This window comes from Mauremys mutica, unplaced genomic scaffold (genome assembly GCF_020497125.1).
Source record: "Mauremys mutica isolate MM-2020 ecotype Southern unplaced genomic scaffold, ASM2049712v1 000298F_np12_obj, whole genome shotgun sequence".
NCBI lineage: Eukaryota > Metazoa > Chordata > Testudines > Geoemydidae > Mauremys > Mauremys mutica.
This window is the reverse complement of record NW_025422903.1, coordinates 777,044-794,760: the sequence shown is the minus strand read 5'-3', so window position 1 is coordinate 794,760 and position 17,717 is coordinate 777,044. Positions and strand designations below refer to the sequence as shown.

Below are 17,717 nucleotides of genomic sequence, written 5' to 3'. Positions count from 1 at the left end.
GCGCGGTGGTGGCCGTGGGTCCCTGACCCCCGGCAGGGCACGCAGGGGCTAGAAGAGGTACTTCCGGCAGGACTCGGCCCCGCACTTACACTCGATCCGCACCCGCTTCTTGGGGGAGCCGGCCAGGCCGCCGGCCCGGCCCAGGTTGGAGTCCATCCGTGTGCTCTCGGCGTCCACCGGGTCCACTGCGGGGGAGGAGAGAAGGCATCAGGGGGAGGATCCCACCCCAGGGCTCCCCCAAGCAGTGGGGCCAGGCCCCCCCCGGCGGGCACTCACCCTGCATGTTGTAGTCGAAGGTGAGCTCCTCCCCGGCCCGGATGTGCCGCGTGGCGAAGAGGGCGATGCGCGGCAGCCGCTCATCCAGGTTGTCGATGAACACGTTGTACACCTGCAGGTTGGGGTCGCACTGCGCCGGGGGGGGGGGGGGCAGGTGAGTGGGGCCAGGCAAAGCTGCCATAGCCCTGCCCCCTCACCCACATGCCCCCCAACTACCTCCCCAAATACCCCTTCCCTCACCAGGTGCCACCAGCTCCCTCCTCTCTGCCCCTTGCCCAGCCCTTCTCCATGGACCCCCAGCCAGGGTGGAGCGACTCAAACTGAAGCAATTTAAATCACCATTTTTCAGTTCTCTCCCTAGGGAAAAGCCAAGGCTCGTTGGTTGGTAACCATTAAAACATGGTAATTGGCAACTAAAAGTCGCCTTTGCCCCAAATCTGGCCCTTCTTTTCACTAACCCACAGGACTCGCTACGTTTACACACATTTATTTAAGCAATTACATTATTTATTAATGAACTATCCAATTCAAATAGAATTAATATTAATACATTATATTGTCATTTAGAACTATCCAGAGGTAGGATAATATGATGCATTAATATTGATTAATTATATTATCATATTAACATATAGCCTAGATCTCTGCTTGGAAGGATTCGAGTTTTGTTGGTCAGTGTCGGTAAACATCAGTTTCACGCACACCCACAAACGTGATCAAAATTGAGGGTTAAGCAAAGTAAGAAAAATGCAGCTTGAAGGATATTGACTTTGAATATCTTGATGTGGTGTTTTTCTAACAGCTATAAAATTTTAACTTTTGAATCTCAGCATCTGCTATTATGATCGCCTGGCCTACCCTATTGTCTGACCCCTCATCTCTCACACACACACAATGTCCAACAACTGAAAATTTAAATCAGGAAAAAATTATTAAAAACAAACATCGATTTTGTCCATCAAAATTATAAAAAATGACTTTTGTCAAGCCTACTTATATCATAATTCATTAATCTTAATGCATTATATCAGTGTAATTTGTTAATGTTAATATTACACTAATGCAGTGTATTAAGATGAATTATATAATATAGAAGATATATTTATTTGGATTATTAAATTTTACTTTTTTGTTACATTAGAATTTGGTGAATGACATTTCTTATTCAGGCTTTTTGGGGGGCGGGGTTTCAACTCAGTTTGTTGAAGTTTAATTTGGATGGAAACTAATGAAAAATGCACAAAAAGATTTTAAATTGTTTTGCTTTAATTCATTCCATAAAACGACTGTAGAGTGTGCGAGATGCGTACGGAAAAACAAAAGTAGAGATGATCAAAACAGGGTTTGCATTTCAAAGTGAGCTACTGTTAATTCCATGAAAACTACCTTCAAATGTGCGTGATGCGTAAGAACAAAAATAAGTTTATAAAAACGGTTTTGCATTGAAAACTGACGGAGTTATTTTTCATTCATTAAATAAAACCTACCTTCAATGTGCTGGGTGTAGAAGAAGAGAAAAGTAAAGTTTATCTAAAAATGTTTGCGTTTAAAACGAAGTTATTTTTAGTTGGACATGGGGGGTGAGGTAAATATCTTTTGCTGGACCAACTTCTGTTGGTGGGAGGGACAAGTTTTTGAGCTCCCCAGAGAGCTGCTTCCGGTCTGGAGAAGGTAACCAGGGTGTTATTTTTAGTTAATTCTTAATTTATTTAATTATTTCTAATCAGTTCAATAAAAACGACCTTAAAATGCACTGGAGGCAGAAAAAGAAAAGTCGTTTCTCAAACCATGTTTTGCACTGAAAACAAAACAGGTATTTCCAATCAGTTTGATAAAACTACCTTGAACGTGCTGGATACAGAAGAAAACAGGAGGAATATCCAAACGTGCTTTGCATTTCAAATGGATTTAGTAAACAAAGGGAGCGTTCAGGGTAATTAGTGAATTTGGACTGATGGTTTCTAGTCTCCATGTCCTTCAGGATTTTAGATCTAGTAGATCTCTTCCTCTCCCACCATTTTTTAATTCAGAAACTGGAAGAGGAAACCAAGCTTTCCTGCTGTGTCAGCTCCTGATCAGTTTCTTAACTTGCAAGGGACTGGCCATTGAGCTGAGCTCGGTGAATAAACTGAACTGAAGCAAATATTCTCCCTACAAAATCCGTGAGCCGAGCCAGCGACTTCCACCAGTTCACGGCTTCAGCTTGCTTTCAGCCCTCGCCAGCGCACGTGCCTGGCTGTCTAGTGAATGTGATGTAAACAATGTCCATAGAGTCTCATACACTGGGGGCCTTTACATACGTTGTCAGCGTTTCAAACTTTGTTTTAAATCATTTTTTCTTCAAAGCCTATTTAATTTACATTAAAAAAATGGGGGGGAGGTATATTTTTGTCTGTTTTTCAATCACTAACTTTTATCCACCCCCAGGCTGCCCCCAGCCCCACGCTTCCCCGTGGGCCCCCCCACTCACGCTGTGATTTACGAAGTGTGAGATGTTGCCGTAGTAGGCAGCGTCCACTGTGTAAACATCCTCCACGTAGTCTAGATCAAAGAGGTAGGTAGCACCCTGGCGGTCGTAGATCTGACCTCGTCGCTCCGCCTCTTCTGATGTGATGATCTGGGGGGGACGGGATGGGATCATGCCAGGAGCATGGGACTGGGGGACTCTGTGTAGCTGTTCCGCAGCTGCCCCGCCCCAGAGGTGGCTGTATCTCAACACTGGGGAAGCATCCCCATCCGGCTGCTGTCTCGCCCCAGCAGTGGCTGCATCTCAGCACCAGGCAAACCATCCCCATATGACATTGTGTATGGCTGTTCCCCAGCTGCCCTGCCCCAGAGGTGGCTGCATCTCAGCGCCAGGCGAGCCCCGCTCCCCCCATGAGGTTATGTGTGGCTGTTCCCCAGCTGCCCTGCCCCAGAGGTGGCTGCATCTCAGCGCCAGGCGAGCCCTGCTTCCCCCCATGAGGTTATGTGTGGCTGTTCCCCAGCTGCCCCGCCCCAGAGGTGGCTGCATCTCAGCGCCAGGCGAGCCCTGCTTCCCTCCATGAGGTTATGTGTGGCTGTTCCCCAGCTGCCCCGCCCCAGAGGTGGCTGCATCTCAGCACCAGGCGAGCCATCCCCATATGACACTGTGTGGCTGCTCCCCAGCTGCCCTGCCCCAGAGGTGGTTGCCTGGCACTTCGTACCTCTCCCACATACTCCATGACGAAGCTGTTCTTGCGGATCTTCTCCAGGGTGCGCACGCCCCAGCCGCGCCCGTTGGCGGTCCGGAAGATGCACAGATCGTAGCGGATGCCCCGCTGCACCACGCGGTTGGAGCACTCGGCCCCGCAGCGGCAGCGGGCGTTGCACTCGTAGATGGGCAGCCCCGCCCGGATGCGCACCTGGCCCAGCTCGTTGTAGGCGAACTTGTGGCGGGAGGCGCCGGGGCAGCAGCAGCCGCCAGCCGCCTCCGCCAGGCAGTCACGGCACTCGCAGCCCACCGCCACCTGGGTGAGGGAGATGCCCTCACCCACCTTGTATTCATTGATGTAGACAAAGTCCCGGGGTGGCCCATCGAGATCCACCTCATTCTCCACCACGATGCGCCCCTTGTGGTTGCGCTTGGCGTTCAGCTGGCGCTCCCAGCGCCACAGGGCCCGCCGCTGCTTGGCTTTCTGCACCACGTAGTTCGCCACGCCCTGGTCCAGCCAGCGGGCGTTTTTCTTGGGCTTGCCGTCCCGCCGGATCCAGGCCTGCTCCAGGTCCTTGTGGAACTGCTTCAGCAGGCCCACGCAGCGCAGGTTCTTCCGCGGCTCCCAGGTGTTCTCCGACTCCGGGTAGCCGCGCCACTTCACCAGGTAGAACTCCTCCTCCTGCCACCAGAACCCGCCGGTCAGCGGGCATAGCCACGCCCCCTCCCAGAGACGGGACCCAGGAGTCCGGGCTCCCAGACACCTCCCCGCCCCATCCCCTCTGTGACCCACTAGACCTCCACTCTCCTCTCAGAGCCAGGAAGAGAACCCAGGTGTCCTGGCTCCCAGCCCCCGCTCTAACCACTAGACTCCACTCCCCTCCCAGAGCCAGGGATAGAACCCAGGAGTCCTGGATGGCTTTCACTGGGTCATCCCCACTCTTGTACCCACCACACTCCTCTGCCCGGTTGTTTATGCCCCAGGCCCTGTTTCTGAGCCCACCCCGGGGAGGCCGGTGTGGAGCAGGGTATCCCTACACAGCCAGAATCAGTCTTAGGCGAAGTCATGTGTTTGGAGGTGCCAGAGGGAGCCTGGTGCGAGAAGGGTGCTGGGGGAGGAGATCAGGTTAGAGCACCGGTGGGGAGGGGGGTGCCAGGCAGAGAGGACCAGGATGGGGGGCACCAGGGAGAGGAGATTGGGGCTGTGTGAGAAATTGGGGGTGAGGGCAGGGGGGATCCTGGCTGGGCGGGGAGAAATTGGAGGCCACGGGGGAGAATCTGGGCTGTGGGGGGATCAGAGGCGGGAGTTTCCAGATTACAGTGGGGAGACCCAGAATATAGGTGGTGGTGGGGAGGAATCTGGGCTGCAGGTGAGGAATTGGAGGCAGGGGGATCTGAGCTGCAAGGGGGAATGGGATCTGGGCTGTGGAGGAAATTGGAGGCAGGAGGCTGCAGGGGGGAATTGGAAGCAGGGGGATCCAGGGGCTGAAACTGGAGGCAGGGGTTTCTGGGCTGAAGGCGGGGGGCTGGGCTTGGCTCCAGGGTGAATTGGAGGTGGAGGGGAATTGGAGGCAGGGGTTTCTGGGCCGCAGGGGGGACCCGGACCGAAGGGGTATTGGAGGTGGGGGTTTCCCAGCTGCGAGGGGGGCTGGGCTGCAGTGGGAATTGGAGGCAGGAGGGTCCAGGCTGCAGGGGGAAATTGGAGGCAGGGGTTTCTGGGCTGCAGGGTGGGATCCGGGCCAAAGTGGGGGGGGGGGCTGGGCTGGGCTGCAGTGGGAATTGGAGGCTGGGGGGTCCGGGCTGCGGGGGGAAAAGGAGGCAGGGGGGATTTGGGCCAAACGGGGGGGGGACTGGGCTGCAGTGGGAATTGGAGGCATGGGCTGCAGGGGGGAATTGGAGGTGGGGGGGAATTGGAGGCGGGGGTTTCTGGGCCGCAGGGGGACCAGGGCCAAAGGGGTACTGGACATGGGGGTTTCCCAGCTGCGGGGGGATCCCGGGAGGGATCGGGGTGGCAGGCTGGCACACTCACCCGCACTCTCTTGTAGTCACACAGGAACTCCACCTCGAAGTGGCTGAGGTTCCTGCGGGTGATGCCCAGCGAGGGGCAGCGAACCCTCTCCAGCCGGCACAGGTCCTGCAGCTGGGACCATGAGGACTTGCAGCACACGGCACAGCCTGCGGGCACACGGGGCAGCGTTAGGGGGCTGGCACCGGCCGGGCAGCGAGGGGAGGGACCCCAGGGAAGGGGGGGAATCACTGTGTGTTGGGGGGAGCCCAGGGCTCGGCTAGCGGGGGCTGCAGGTTGGGAGTGAGGGGCACCAGCAGAGCTGTGACATCAGAAAGGGCCAAAGTGCAAGGGGAGGACCTGGGGTCACAGCTGTGAGGGGGGGTCACCGTGTCAGGCCATCAGCGGGAGGATAGCAGGCAGTGTTGGGGGGCTGCGGGGAGATTGGCTTGAGTGTATGGGGGGGGTCACACTGCATTGAAGATTTCACCAGAGGGTACTGGGAAGTCACCCCACATCGGGGGACTGGTGAGCCTAGGGGCAGGGGGGTCAGCCCGAGCACATGTAGGGGGAATGGCTCACCCCTTGTCCAGGGGCTGCCCCTCACCCAGAGGTTGGCATGAGCATGTGGTTGGCATGAGCGTACAGGGAGAGGTCACCATGTCTAGGGAGGATTGCCGTGAGCGTCTGGGGGAGGTCACCCTACGTCCCGGGGGTTGGCGTGAGTGTCTGGGGGATTGGCACGAGCATCTGGGGGGGTTTACCCTGCGTCGGGTGGTTGGCATGAGCATATGGGGGGGGTCACCCCATGTCAGTGGGTTGGCATGAGCGTCCGGTGGGTTCACCCTGCGTCGGGGGCTTGGCTTGGGCATACAGGGGGGTCACCCCCATGTCAGGGGGTCATTGTGGGCATACAGGAGAGGTCAATCAGCATCCAGGGGGGTCACCCCATGTCGGGGTTGGCATGAGCGTCCAGTGGGGTCACCCCATGCAGAGGGTTGGCATGAGCGTCCAGGGGGATTCACCCTGCGTCGGGGGCTTGGCTTGGGCATACAGGGGAGGTCAATCTGCGTCAGGGGGGTCACCCCATATCAGGGGGTTAGCGTGAGCATACTCGGGGATCACCCCACATACAGAGAGTTGGCGTGGGCGTACGGGGGGTTCACCCCATGTCAGAGGGTTGACATGAGCATCCGGGGGGCTCACCCTGCATCGGGGGGGTTGGCGTGAGCATACTCAGGGTCACCCCACGTACAGGGGGGTCGGTGTGGGCATACAGGGGGCTCACCCCACATACGGTGGTTGGCAAGGGTGTATGGGGGGGTCACCCCACCTCGGGGGGGGTTGGCGTGGGGGTAGGGGCGGGGTCAATGCCAGCCCACAAAGGGGAGGTGCTCTGTGCCAGTGGGGTGGGGGCACCCTGGGGGAATCTGTGGCACCCTCAGGGTCACGTGCGCCCTCCCCCCACCAGCGGGGGCAGCGCCTCTCCCCTCCCCCACTCCGCCCTGCCCCGTTTCCCGCCCTGCGCGCGAGGGCAGCCCCCTGAACGTTCCACTGGCGCGCTCTCAACCGGCCCCCTCCTTCCTTAACGGTCGCTTCTGCTACCGCCTCGCGCGCCGGGAAGGGGGGGAGGGGGGAGAACTAGCTCCGCGCTCGCGCCGCTCCACATAGTAGCCACCCCCCGCCCAGACGCCTCTCCCGCCGCGCGCCCAGCCCGGCCTCGCGCCACGCTCCGCGCGCCGGCTTCCCTCGCTCACCTTTTAAATTTTCCGCCATCTTTTTTTTTTTTTCTTCCTCCAGCCACTGGGGCCGCCCGAAACTTTTTCTCCCAGGGGGCGTGGCCAGAGGGGGGGGGGAGAGCGACGCGCCCCGCCGCTCCCCGCCGCGGCCGTTCCCATTGAGCGCCCGGCCTGATTGACGCGTCCCGCCAGCCAATTGGCGCCGGGGGCGCCGGCCGCGGGCGTCATTTGCATCTCCCAGAGTGCTGCGCGCCGCCGTGCGACCGCAAGTGTCGCGGAAATGGCTCACAAGGCACCAAATTAACTCGCTTCAGCCCAGTCTGCCCCACAAGCCGCCTCGTGGCTTAGTTGAGGGGGCTTTCTGGCGCCATACTAGGTGGCGGGGCGGCCAAAGGACCCTCACCCTAATCTTAAAGTACCACCTCAGCCTAAAACAATATGCAGCCCCTCTTCCCCCCCGCCCCATGATTCTGCTTTCCCATCAATGAACACCCCTGGTTTGCCCTTTCCCCTTGCTCTGGCACCAGAGTCACTGCCTGGCTCTAACAGCAAGGCCAGGGGACAGGATGGCGTCACCCAGTTGCCAGCGTCAATGCTGCATGGGGGAGGGTGGCGTCACCCAGGTGCCAACGTCAAGGCTGGGAAGGTTAGCGTCACCCAGGCGCCAAGGTCAATGCCTGTAGGGTTGGCGTCACCTAGGCATCAATGGCAAGGCACAGAAGGATGGTGTCACCTAGGTACCAATGCCAAGGCCACGGGAAGGGGTGTGAAACTCAGACGCCAGTGACGAAACACAAAAGCCCCCTTGGAAACTGAGGGTCCAAGAGTTTGGATCCTTGGTTGGCACTGTGAATTGTTTTACTGATACGGGAAAGGAAAGAATTGGTTGGGGGGGTCACGCTCCCTGGCCTCCCAGCTGGTTTTATTGGGGTGGGGCACGAGGCCTGGTATACCTAGAGAGGAAAGGCCTTGGCCCCCCCCATTCCCTTGCCCCTCGGAGCCAGCCATTCCACTGCCCTGGGGCCAAATGGGAGCCAACGATTCCTGGCGAGGAAAGGCCCATGTGTCCCATTCCCCAATTCTGTGCCCCAGAGCAAATCCCCTGTCTGTTGGGATCGCTGCCATGAAAGCGACCGGAGAAACAGTTGATAATGTTGTTTAATAAAGAGCAGAGGAGTAACAATCGCTTCAACTGGCTCAGTCTGTGGTGGGCTAACGTTCATTAAAGAGGCAAGACAGAGTTGTCCAACTCCATCTTGCTTGTCCTGTTTGGAGCTGCAGCGAGACCCTTCAGAGTAAAGCAACGGGAACATAAAACCCCATTAAACAAATCGAAATTCACAGGCTTGGAAAGATTCACTCTGGATCAGTAAATTCTGGTCGATGTCCATTTCCCCGCACACACAAACCCAGAAAAAGCATTTCCATTAATAACTGTCGAAACAGAGAGTGAGGCAAAGTAAAAAAATTGCTACTTGAGACCATGAGGCTAGTGACTTCATCTATCTTGAAGCGACTTTGTGTTTTAAAGCTTTCGCTTTTTGAACTCAACCTCTGCAGTCATGAAATAATTATTCCCTGACATCCCTGCACCCGCATCATTTCCCCGCCTTCAAAATAAACAGTGAAACGAGCCATCAACATTATTGAAAAATAAAAGCTGAATTCTGCTCTGTCGAAATGATCCAAAAACAAATAAAAATCCGTTTTTGCCAAGTCTTGAGAGGAATAAGCCATAACTCACGAGCAAGTTCTATATTGCGGGTGACGCCGCTGCCATTATAACAAGACGTTAGTCTAGAGTGGCTGCTCGTCTACGCTCAAAATTGAGATCAACCTAGCTACGGCGCTCAGGGGTGTGCAAAATTCACTCCCCAGAGGACCATCGTCAAGCCAACCTAACGCACAGGTGTAGACACAACTAAGAATTCTTCTGTCAACCTAGCTACCAGGAAGATGGATCAGCTACAGACCCCTTGCATTGCCGTTGAAAGTGTCTACACTAAATCTTCTGTAGCTGGGCCACCAGAGCACATGTGGCGTAGACACGGCCTCAGGTCAAGCGTTCTGGTTTCCAGTCCTGTCACTCAGACATTGACCCAAACCAATGGGTTTAATCCGCCCCAAAATCTGCGCTGATGACCCACGCCAAGTTCTTGAGCCCCACATCGCCAGCTTGGTTCCAACTTGGCTTGTTTTTTCAATCGGGCTGAGATCAAAGCATGAAGCCAAATTGGAAGGAGATCGGTTGGGTTGTTTGTGATGCCAAAGAGGTCAGTGGAGACCAGGGTATTGCCAAGCCCTGGGTTTCAAGGGGTGATGGGAGCAGATAGGGGAAGCTGGGGGCTTGGGGAGGGGAATTCTGGGTAAAAGATGGGGCAGCAGGTCAAGCGGAGAGCTGTCTTTATTGCAAAGGGGCCAGGTGGGCTGGGGATCACCCAGGGGAGTGGGGCACAGCGCCCAGCACACAAGGGGGGAGCTTTTCTTGCTGGGGACGGAGCTCAGTCGTCCCATTCGTCATCGTCCTCCTCGTCCCCGCCGTTGTCCTCGCCTTCGTCTGCGGGAGGAAGAGGAGGGTGAGTGGCGGAGGGGGCAGGGGGTGGGGGAGGAGGGGCACGGCACCCACCCCCCGCCGCCAAGGCGGGATGGGGCGACTCACCCGAGGAGTGAATCACTTTGCTCCGCTTCTGCATGACGTGCATGAGCGCCCCCACCAGGCCCTCGGAGCTCTGCGGGGGCGGCGGGGAGTCCAGCATCTCGGGGGTCTGCAATGCAGGGAGAGGTCAGGACCCATAGCATCCATCCCCTGCACCCACCCACCCCCTGGCATGACCAGACCCCCTGCGCCCGCCCACCCCCCTGGCACCACCAGAGCCCCCAGCCCAGACCCCCTGCGCCCACCCACCCCCACGGCGCCACTAGGGCCCCCAGCCCAGACCCCCTGTGCCCACCCACCCCCCTGGCACCACCAGAGCCCCCAGCCCAGACCCCCTGTGCCCACCCACCCCTCTGGCACCACCAGAGCCCCCAGCCCAGACCCCCTGTGCCCACCCACCCCCTGGCACTGCCAGAGCCCCCAGCCCAGACCCCCTGCACCCACGCACCCCCTGGCTCCGCCAGAGCCCCCAGCCCAGACCCCCTGCGCCCACCCACCCCCACGGCGCCACTAGGGCCCCTGGCCCAGACCCCCTGCACCCACGCACCCCCTGGCACCGCAAGAGCCCCCAGCCCAGACCCCCTGCGCCCACCCAGCCCCCTGGCACCACCAGAGCCCCCAGCCCAGACCCCCTGCGCCCACCCACCCCCCTGGCACCACCAGAGCCCCTGGCCCAGACCCCCTGTGCCCACCCACCCCCTGGCACTGCCAGAGCCCCCAGCCCAGACCCCCTGTGCCCACCAGAGCCCACTTCCCCCACCCTCACCCGCAAAGCCAGCTCTAATTCCCCCCTCGTAGCCCCACCCAGCCAGCCGCCCCCCTCCCCATCCCTGCTCCCCTCAGTCACCCCCTCCATGCCCCACACCTGCCCCCAACTCCCCTAGCCCCCCATCTCCCCCTTCCCCACCCTGTCCCCCCTCCCTTCCCCCACTTCCTCCATCTCTGCCCCGCCACTCAGCCCCCATCTCCCCTCCTCCCTTCCCCCATCCTCACCCCCCCATCTGCCCCACAGCTCACCTTGTTGAGCTGGATGCCTTGGCGGATCTGGTCCAGCAGGGCCCCACGCCCCTTTGGGGGGGGAGCGGGCTGGCCCCCTGGGGAGCTGCCCCCCCCTGAAGGAAGTGGGGGAGGGGGACAAGGCCCTGAAGAGACTGGGGGCGGAGGGGGGGGTGGAGGAGGTGGGGGTGGGGGTGCTGCCCCAGCAGCAGGCGGAGGGGGGGGCGGACCAGACCGGGAGGCAGAGGGAAGGGGCCCACGAGGTGGGGGCTGATGCCCCCTGGGAGGCTGGGAGGGAAGAGGCCCCCTATTTGGCATAGATGAGGGGGGTGGGGGGCCGCCTGGGATCGGGGGCAATGGGCCAGACCTGCCCCTCGCTGAGGAAGGGGGTGGGGGAGGGAGGGGCCCGGACCGGGTCATGGGGGGCGGGGGTGGTGCTGGGCCTGTGGGGAGAAATGAACTGCAATTAAAGCCCAGCCTGTAACGAGGTTCTTCCCCCGCGGCCCCCTGAGGATCCCAAAGTGCCACATGGGGAGGCTTGCCCGGGACTGAGATGCAGCCACCTCTGGGGATGGGGACTGGGGAACAGCCGCACATAACACCGCACGGGGACGGCTTGCCCGGGACTGAGATGCAGCCACCTCTGGGGCAGGGCAGCTGGGGAACAGCCGCACATAACACTGCACGGGGATGGCTTGCCCGGGACTGAGATGCAGCCACCTCTGGGGATGGGGACTGGGGAACAGCCACACATAACGCCGCACGGGGAGAACTCACCCTGGCGTCTCAGCTCCTCCTTCACAGCCTCCAGCCCGCCCTGGCCTTCGATGAAATCGTAGATGAGTTTGGAGGTCTCGGCGTCGGTCAGCTGCGCCTCGCTGATCCCGGCCTGGGAGAAGAGCGTCTTCAGGTCGGGGTCCAGGTTATTCATCTAGGAGAGAGACGGATGGAGGAAGGCGGCTCAATCCTCCGGCAAACGCCCCCAAGTTCACCCCCCCCCCCCGCCCCCAGCTGCAGGTACCCAGATGGACAGAGCAGCAAGGCGTCAACCCCTGAAATCTGGGGATGGGGGATTTATGGATCATGCCTTAAATTAGCCCCCCCCCAGCAGCCTCGGGGGACCCCCTAATACTGACCCCCCTAAAACGCTAAACCACTGGGCAGAGCAAGCAGCTGGGAGATGTTCCTGGAGGGATCCAATTGGGAGGTGATGTCAGCTGCCCCACCCCAGAGCTGGCTGCATCTCAGCACCAGGCGAGCCTTCCCCGTGTGCCATTGTATGGGGCTGTTCCCAGCCACCCCACCCCAGAGCTGGCTGCATCTCAGCACCAGGCGAGCCTTCCCCGGGTGCCATTGTATGGGGCTGTTCCCAGCCGTCCCGCCCCAGAAGTGGCTGCATTCAGAAGTGGCTGAGATCAGTGTCATGCGACACATCCTCTTGCAGGGTCTCATGCCCAGATTATTGGGCCGCTGCCTTTGAGGGCTGGAAAAAAAAGCCCCGGGCCGTCCAAAGCCCGTGAAACTGGCTGCCTGGGCCAGCCGCAGCAAGAAAGGGGCGGTCCCGGGAGAACCTGGCCCGATGGCAATCGGTTTTGCAGGCCAGATCACCGAGCCCCCAGCTGCGGCACGCCACAGGCCCTGCGTTAATTCCCAGCTGAGCCCCAAGGAGTCCGAAAAAACATCCTGGGACTAGGCCCGCGCCCTGCCCCTTGCGCCATCCGGCAGCGCCGCTGGCTGGCTGCGACTTGCCCCTTTCCTGTGGGCACGCGCCAGCCTCACCACCAATAACAGTCACGCCGCCAACTCCCCGAGCAGCTTGCGGGAGGTGTGGGGCGGGTAACGTGAGTTGGGAGACCAGGGTGAGTTTGGAAAAAGCTGGGGGGACGAGGGGCCACAGGGAGGCAGTATCTTGGGCAGTCCTGGCTCAAGCAAACCCCAGATTTGCCCCCATAATGCCCCATGGTGCACTGAGATGCAGCTACTTCTGGGGCGGGGCAGCTGGGGAACCGCCGCATATAACACCCCACAGAGATAGCTCACCTGACGCTAAGATGCAGCCACCTCTGCGGCAGGGCAGCTGGGGAACCGCCGCATATAACACCCCACAGAGATAGCTCACCTGACGCTAAGATGCAGCCACCTCTGGGGCAGGGCAGCTGGGGAACCGCCGCATATAACACCCCACAGAGATAGCTCACCTGACGCTAAGATGCAGCCACCTCTGGGGCAGGGCAGCTGGGGAACCGCCGCATATAACACCCCACAGAGATAGCTCACCTGACGCTAAGATGCAGCCACCTCTGGGGCAGGGCAGCCGAGGAACAGCCGCGCCCACCAACTGACGCCCACTCACACCCCACATCATGCCTGGTAGCCACAAGCATGAGTGAAACCCCCCCTCCCCCCCCCCTACACAGACACTGCTAACGCCGAAGCTTTACCCCACGGCCTGTCCTTGGCCCCCTTCCCAGCCCCTCCGATCCCTGGGACCCCAGGGTCACCCCCCGCCGTGCCCCTGTCTCTGAAGCTACGTACGTCAAAGCCGGTGTTGGGGTCCCATCCGACGTGGGTGACATGCCTGGAAGGAGAACAAAGATTAGCCGGTTCTAGAGGGGCCAGGCCCCGTGCCCCATTCCCTGCCCCACTCATGCCAGCCAGCCCCTGCCCTGGGGCCAGATGGGAGCCGGTGCCCCCTAGAGGGGCCAGGCCCCGTGCCCCATTTCCTCCCCCCCCCCCCGGAGCCAGCCAGCCCCCCGCCCTGGGGCCAGATGGGAGCCGGCACCCCCTAGAGAGGCCAGGCCCCGTGCCCCATTCCCTGCCCCACTGATGCCAGCCAGTCCCCGCCCTGGGGCCAGATGGGAGCCGGTGCCCCCTAGAGGGGCCAGGCCCCGTGCCCCATTCCCTGCCCCACTGATGCCAGCCAGTCCCCGCCCTGGGGCCAGATGGGAGCCGGTGCCCCCTAGAGAGGCCAGGCCCTGTGCCCCATTCCCTGCCCCACTGATGCCAGCTCTCACTTGAATCCGCTTGGGGCGCCGATGTCGGCCTTGGAGATCTTTTTCTTGCCCTTCTTCTTCTCGGCGGCCGTGGGCACCGGCAGCCCCCGGTACCGGGATGAGGTGATGTCCGGGTTCTGGATGTCCATCGTCACCAGGTTCAAGGAGCCGGAGGGGGAATTCGGCTGTTTGCTGGGACCTGCGGGGGAGCGAGATGGGGCTGTGGGGAGCAGGGTGGGGGGCTGGGCAGGGGGCGCCCTCCCCCGGCAGTCAGGGCCAGGCACTGGGGGGCGCCATGGGGCAGAGGGGCTGAATTCACCCTTTCCAGACCCCCACCTCCGAGCCACTTACCATTCATGTCTCCCCCGGGCATCGGGGATCGGGGCAGCGTCGATGCCCGTCGCTCTAAGGGAGGCAAAAAGAGCCACGGTTAGACCCATGTCACCAGCCCCCCACCCCCAGTGGGGTCTACCCCTAACCTGCCCCTCCCCCCCATTGCAAAGGACAGTGGGATAGAGGGGGACTCACCTTCATTGACCGGGGGAGGTGGCGGGGGGAGCTGCCGTTTCTCTGAGGAGAGAGGAGAACATGCACTGTGATGCTGGCAGGCTCGGGGGGGGGGCGGGGAACGGGGCTGGGGCCTGTCCCCTCTAGGGGGCGCCGGCCGGCTCCCCGCCCCTCCACGTACCCATCCTCTGCTGTCGCTTCTGGACCTTCTCCTCCACCAGCGCGTAGAAGTCGCGGGCCTCAGCCTCGTCCGCAAAGTTCAGCCCGGCCTGGCATTCCTGAAAGCAAAAGGCACCTCACTGGTCCTGGGGGCGGGGCACACTCCCCTCCCAGAGCCGGGAGAGAACCCAGGAGTCCTGGCTCCCTCCCCCGCTCTAACCACCAGACCCCACTCCCCTCCCAAAGCTGGGAGAGAACCCAGGAGTCCTGGCTCCCAGCCCCCCCTGCTCTAACCCAATAGCCCCCCACTCCCCTCTCGGAGTCAGGCGAGAACCCAGGCATCCGGGTTCCCAGGCTTACTTCTTCTTGGTAGCCCTCAATTTTCTCCTTTTCACCCCCCATCTCCGAAGTGTTGTCTCCGGGGGCAGGGCTATGTCTGGAAGCCCCGCCCCACTGATCACCCCCACCCCCGGGCCCTCTCTGGGGCAGATACTCACGTCCCCGGGGAAGGTGTGGAAATAGGGGGTGACGGCGGAATAGACCAGCTGGCTGGAGAGCTCCAGCTCCCATGTCAGCCTCCTCTCCTGCAAGAGAAAGGGGAACCCCGGTTAACGCCCCGCCAGCAGGGGGCGCTGGGAGCCAGGACGCCTGGGTTCTCTCCCTAGCTCTGAGAGGGGAGTGGGGTCTGGGGGTTAGAGCTGGGAGCCAGGACTCCTGGGTTCTCTGCCCAGCTCTGGGAGGGGAGTGGGGGCTGGTGGTTAGAGGGGGGGGCTGGGAGCCAGGACTCCTGGGTTCTCTCCCCGGCTCTGGGAGGGGAGCGGGAGCTGGTGGTTAGAGCAGGGTGGGGGCTGGGAGCCAGGACTCCTGGGTTCTCTCCCCGGCTCTGGGAGGGGAGCGGGAGCTGGTGGTTAGATCGGGGGGGCTGGGAGCCAGGACTCCTGGGTTCTCTGCCGGCTCTGGGAGGGGAGTGGGGTCTGGTGGTTAGAGCAGGGGGGGGCTGGGAGCCAGGACTCCTGGGTTCTCTGCCAGCTCTAGGAGGGGAGTGGGGGCTGGTGGTTAGAGCAGGGGGGGGGGCTGGGAGCCAGGACTCCTGGGTTCTCTCCCCGGCTCTGGGAGGGGAGCGGGAGCTGGTGGTTAGATCGGGGGAGGGGCTGGGAGCCAGGACTCCTGGGTTCTCTGCCAGCTCTGGGAGGAGAGTGGGGGCTGGTGGTTAGATCGCGGGGGGCTGGGAGCCAGGACTCCTGGGTTCCCCCCCAGGGCTGGGAAGGGCTGGGGAGCTGCAGGCGGGAGGGCAGAGGCTCACCTTGAGGTCGAAGAGGCGGATGAAGTAGGAGCGCCGGGGATTGTCCTTCACCAGGCACAGGACCCCGCAGCCCTGCTTGCCCCAGACCTGGCTGTTGGGGGGCAAGGCCTGGTACAGCTGGGCCACCGACGTGGCCAGGGTCTGGCACAGAGACAACCGAGTTACAGAGCGATCGCGCCTGAGATGCAGCCAGCTCTGGGGCGGCTGGGGAACAGCCGCACAGAACGCCGCCGGCGGGAGGGCTCGCCCGGCCCTGAGCTTGGGCCCCCGGGGCTGCCAGTTCCTGTCTTGGTTTCCGATGTTGGCCGAAGCTCCGGGCTCCCCAGCGTCACTGCGCCAGGGCCCCCGTCAGCACCGCTCACCCCACTTCCTCCTGAGCGGAGGGGGAGGGATGCAGCAACGAAGGTGCCCCTCACTCCTGACCCGCAGCCCCCTGCTAGCCCAGCCCTGCCTCCCCAAGCCCTGACGGTGCCCCTCATTCCCGACCCGCAGCCCCTGCTCGCCCAGCCCTGGGCCCCCCCAGCTCTTCCAGTGCCCCCCACTTCCAACCCACAGCTCCCTGCTAGCCCACCCCTGCCTCCCCAAGCCCTGCCGGTGCCCCTCACTCCTGACCCGCAGCCCCTGCTAGCCCAGCCCTGGGCTCCCCCCCAGCCCTGCCAGTGCCCCTCACTCCTGACCCGCAGCCCCTGCTAGCCCAGCCCTGCCTCCCCAAGCCCTGACGGTGCCCCTCACTCCCGCCCTGCAGCCCCTGCTTGCCCAGCCCTGGCCCCCCCCAGCTCTTCCAGTGCCCCCCACTTCCAACCCACAGCTCCCTGCTAGCCCAGCCCTGGGGTTCCCCCCAGCCCTGCCGGTGCCCCTCACTCCCGACCTGCAGCCCCTGCTCGCCCAGCCCTGGGGCTCCCCCAGCCCTGCCAGTGCCCCTCACTCCCGACCTGCAGCCCCTGCTCGCCCAGCCCTGCCCCCCCAGCCCTGCCAGTGCCCCTCACTCCCGACCTGCAGCCCCTGCTCACCCAGCCCTGGGCTCCCCCCAGCCCTGCCGGTGCCCCTCACTCCCGCCCTGCAGCCCCCTGCTCGCCCAGCCCTGGGCTCCCCCAGCCCTGCCGGTGCCCCTCACTCCCAACCTGCAGCCCTGGGCTCCCCACCCTCAGATCTGCCAGTCCCCCTCATGCCCACCCTGCAGCCCCCTTACTCGCCCAGCCCTGGGGTACCCAGCTCTGCAGGTGCCCCCCACTTCCAACCCGCAGCCCCCTGGTGTCTGCACCCTCTGGGCCTCACGCCTCACCGTGCATTTCCGGCCCAGGAGCTCAAACACCTGCTGGTTTTCATGATCCAGGAGGAGATGGGAGGGGATGTTCTCCTGCTGCCCTCGTGCCCCTGACCTGGACCCCCGGCTCATGCTGGCTCCAGCCCCCGGCAGGTTCTCGGGGTCTCTCCCCTCCCTGATCTCGCCCCAGGGAACTTCCGCGTTGCGGGGACTTTCTTCAACAGGAAGCGCAGAAAAAACCACCGACCAACGCTGAGCGCCCGGGGCCTGGGGAAGTTGGGCTCTGCGAATGGCCCCAGCCAGGGCTGAGAGTGAGGGGCACCGGCAGAGCTGGGGGGCAGGGGGGAAAACCCGGTGACGGCTGGGGCCGGCCTGCCTCTCCGAGCAATGGGCTCAGGCTCTCGGCAAACTCAGGCAACCTTGTGTCCGCCTGGCACCCGGTTTGTGCTTCCTATGCAGCTGTTTGGGGGGGTGGGGGGGGGCATTTTCTGAGTCTGACGCACCTTCGGGGTTGTGGGGGACCCCCCCCCCGCAAGTCACAGGAGGGCAGCCTAGCTGTGCTGTGGTAGAGGGGCTGGTTCCAGCTGCCTCTCTATGGTGGGTAATGCACCGCTAGGGCCCTGCCCCCAACCCCCCTCCTCCTTAAC

The 17,717-nt window shown here is 61.6% G+C and overlaps 2 protein-coding genes across 4 annotated transcripts; both read right to left on the bottom strand.

Moving 5' to 3' along the window:
- Position 1: 1 nt before the first annotated feature.
- On the bottom strand, positions 2–7,354 carry LOC123357059 (histone-lysine N-methyltransferase SUV39H1-like). Of its 3 annotated transcripts, XM_045000312.1 has the most exons (6): positions 7,211–7,354; positions 5,478–5,623; positions 3,462–4,130; positions 2,747–2,893; positions 277–406; positions 2–185 (listed from the first exon to the last, which is right to left on the bottom strand). In XM_045000312.1, the coding sequence occupies exons 1-6, from the start codon at positions 7,227–7,229 to the stop codon at positions 49–51; spliced, it is 1,248 nt and encodes a 415-aa protein (XP_044856247.1). In that variant the 5' UTR covers positions 7,230–7,354; the 3' UTR covers positions 2–48. The 3 variants fall into 3 exon arrangements, with proteins under 3 accessions (XP_044856247.1, XP_044856246.1, XP_044856244.1); XM_045000311.1 differs by having other exon boundaries at positions 2–406; XM_045000309.1 differs by lacking the exon at positions 7,211–7,354 and adding an exon at positions 6,660–7,034 and having other exon boundaries at positions 2–406.
- Positions 7,355–9,578: 2,224 nt separating this feature from the next.
- On the bottom strand, positions 9,579–17,276 carry LOC123357058 (wiskott-Aldrich syndrome protein-like). The gene is made up of 12 exons (XM_045000308.1): positions 17,089–17,276; positions 15,807–15,947; positions 15,001–15,087; positions 14,526–14,622; positions 14,366–14,407; positions 14,189–14,242; positions 13,859–14,036; positions 13,380–13,422; positions 11,622–11,775; positions 10,866–11,287; positions 9,852–9,957; positions 9,579–9,749 (listed from the first exon to the last, which is right to left on the bottom strand). The coding sequence occupies exons 1-12, from the start codon at positions 17,200–17,202 to the stop codon at positions 9,694–9,696; spliced, it is 1,494 nt and encodes a 497-aa protein (XP_044856243.1). The 5' UTR covers positions 17,203–17,276; the 3' UTR covers positions 9,579–9,693.
- Between the last annotated feature and the right edge of the window lie 441 nt (positions 17,277–17,717).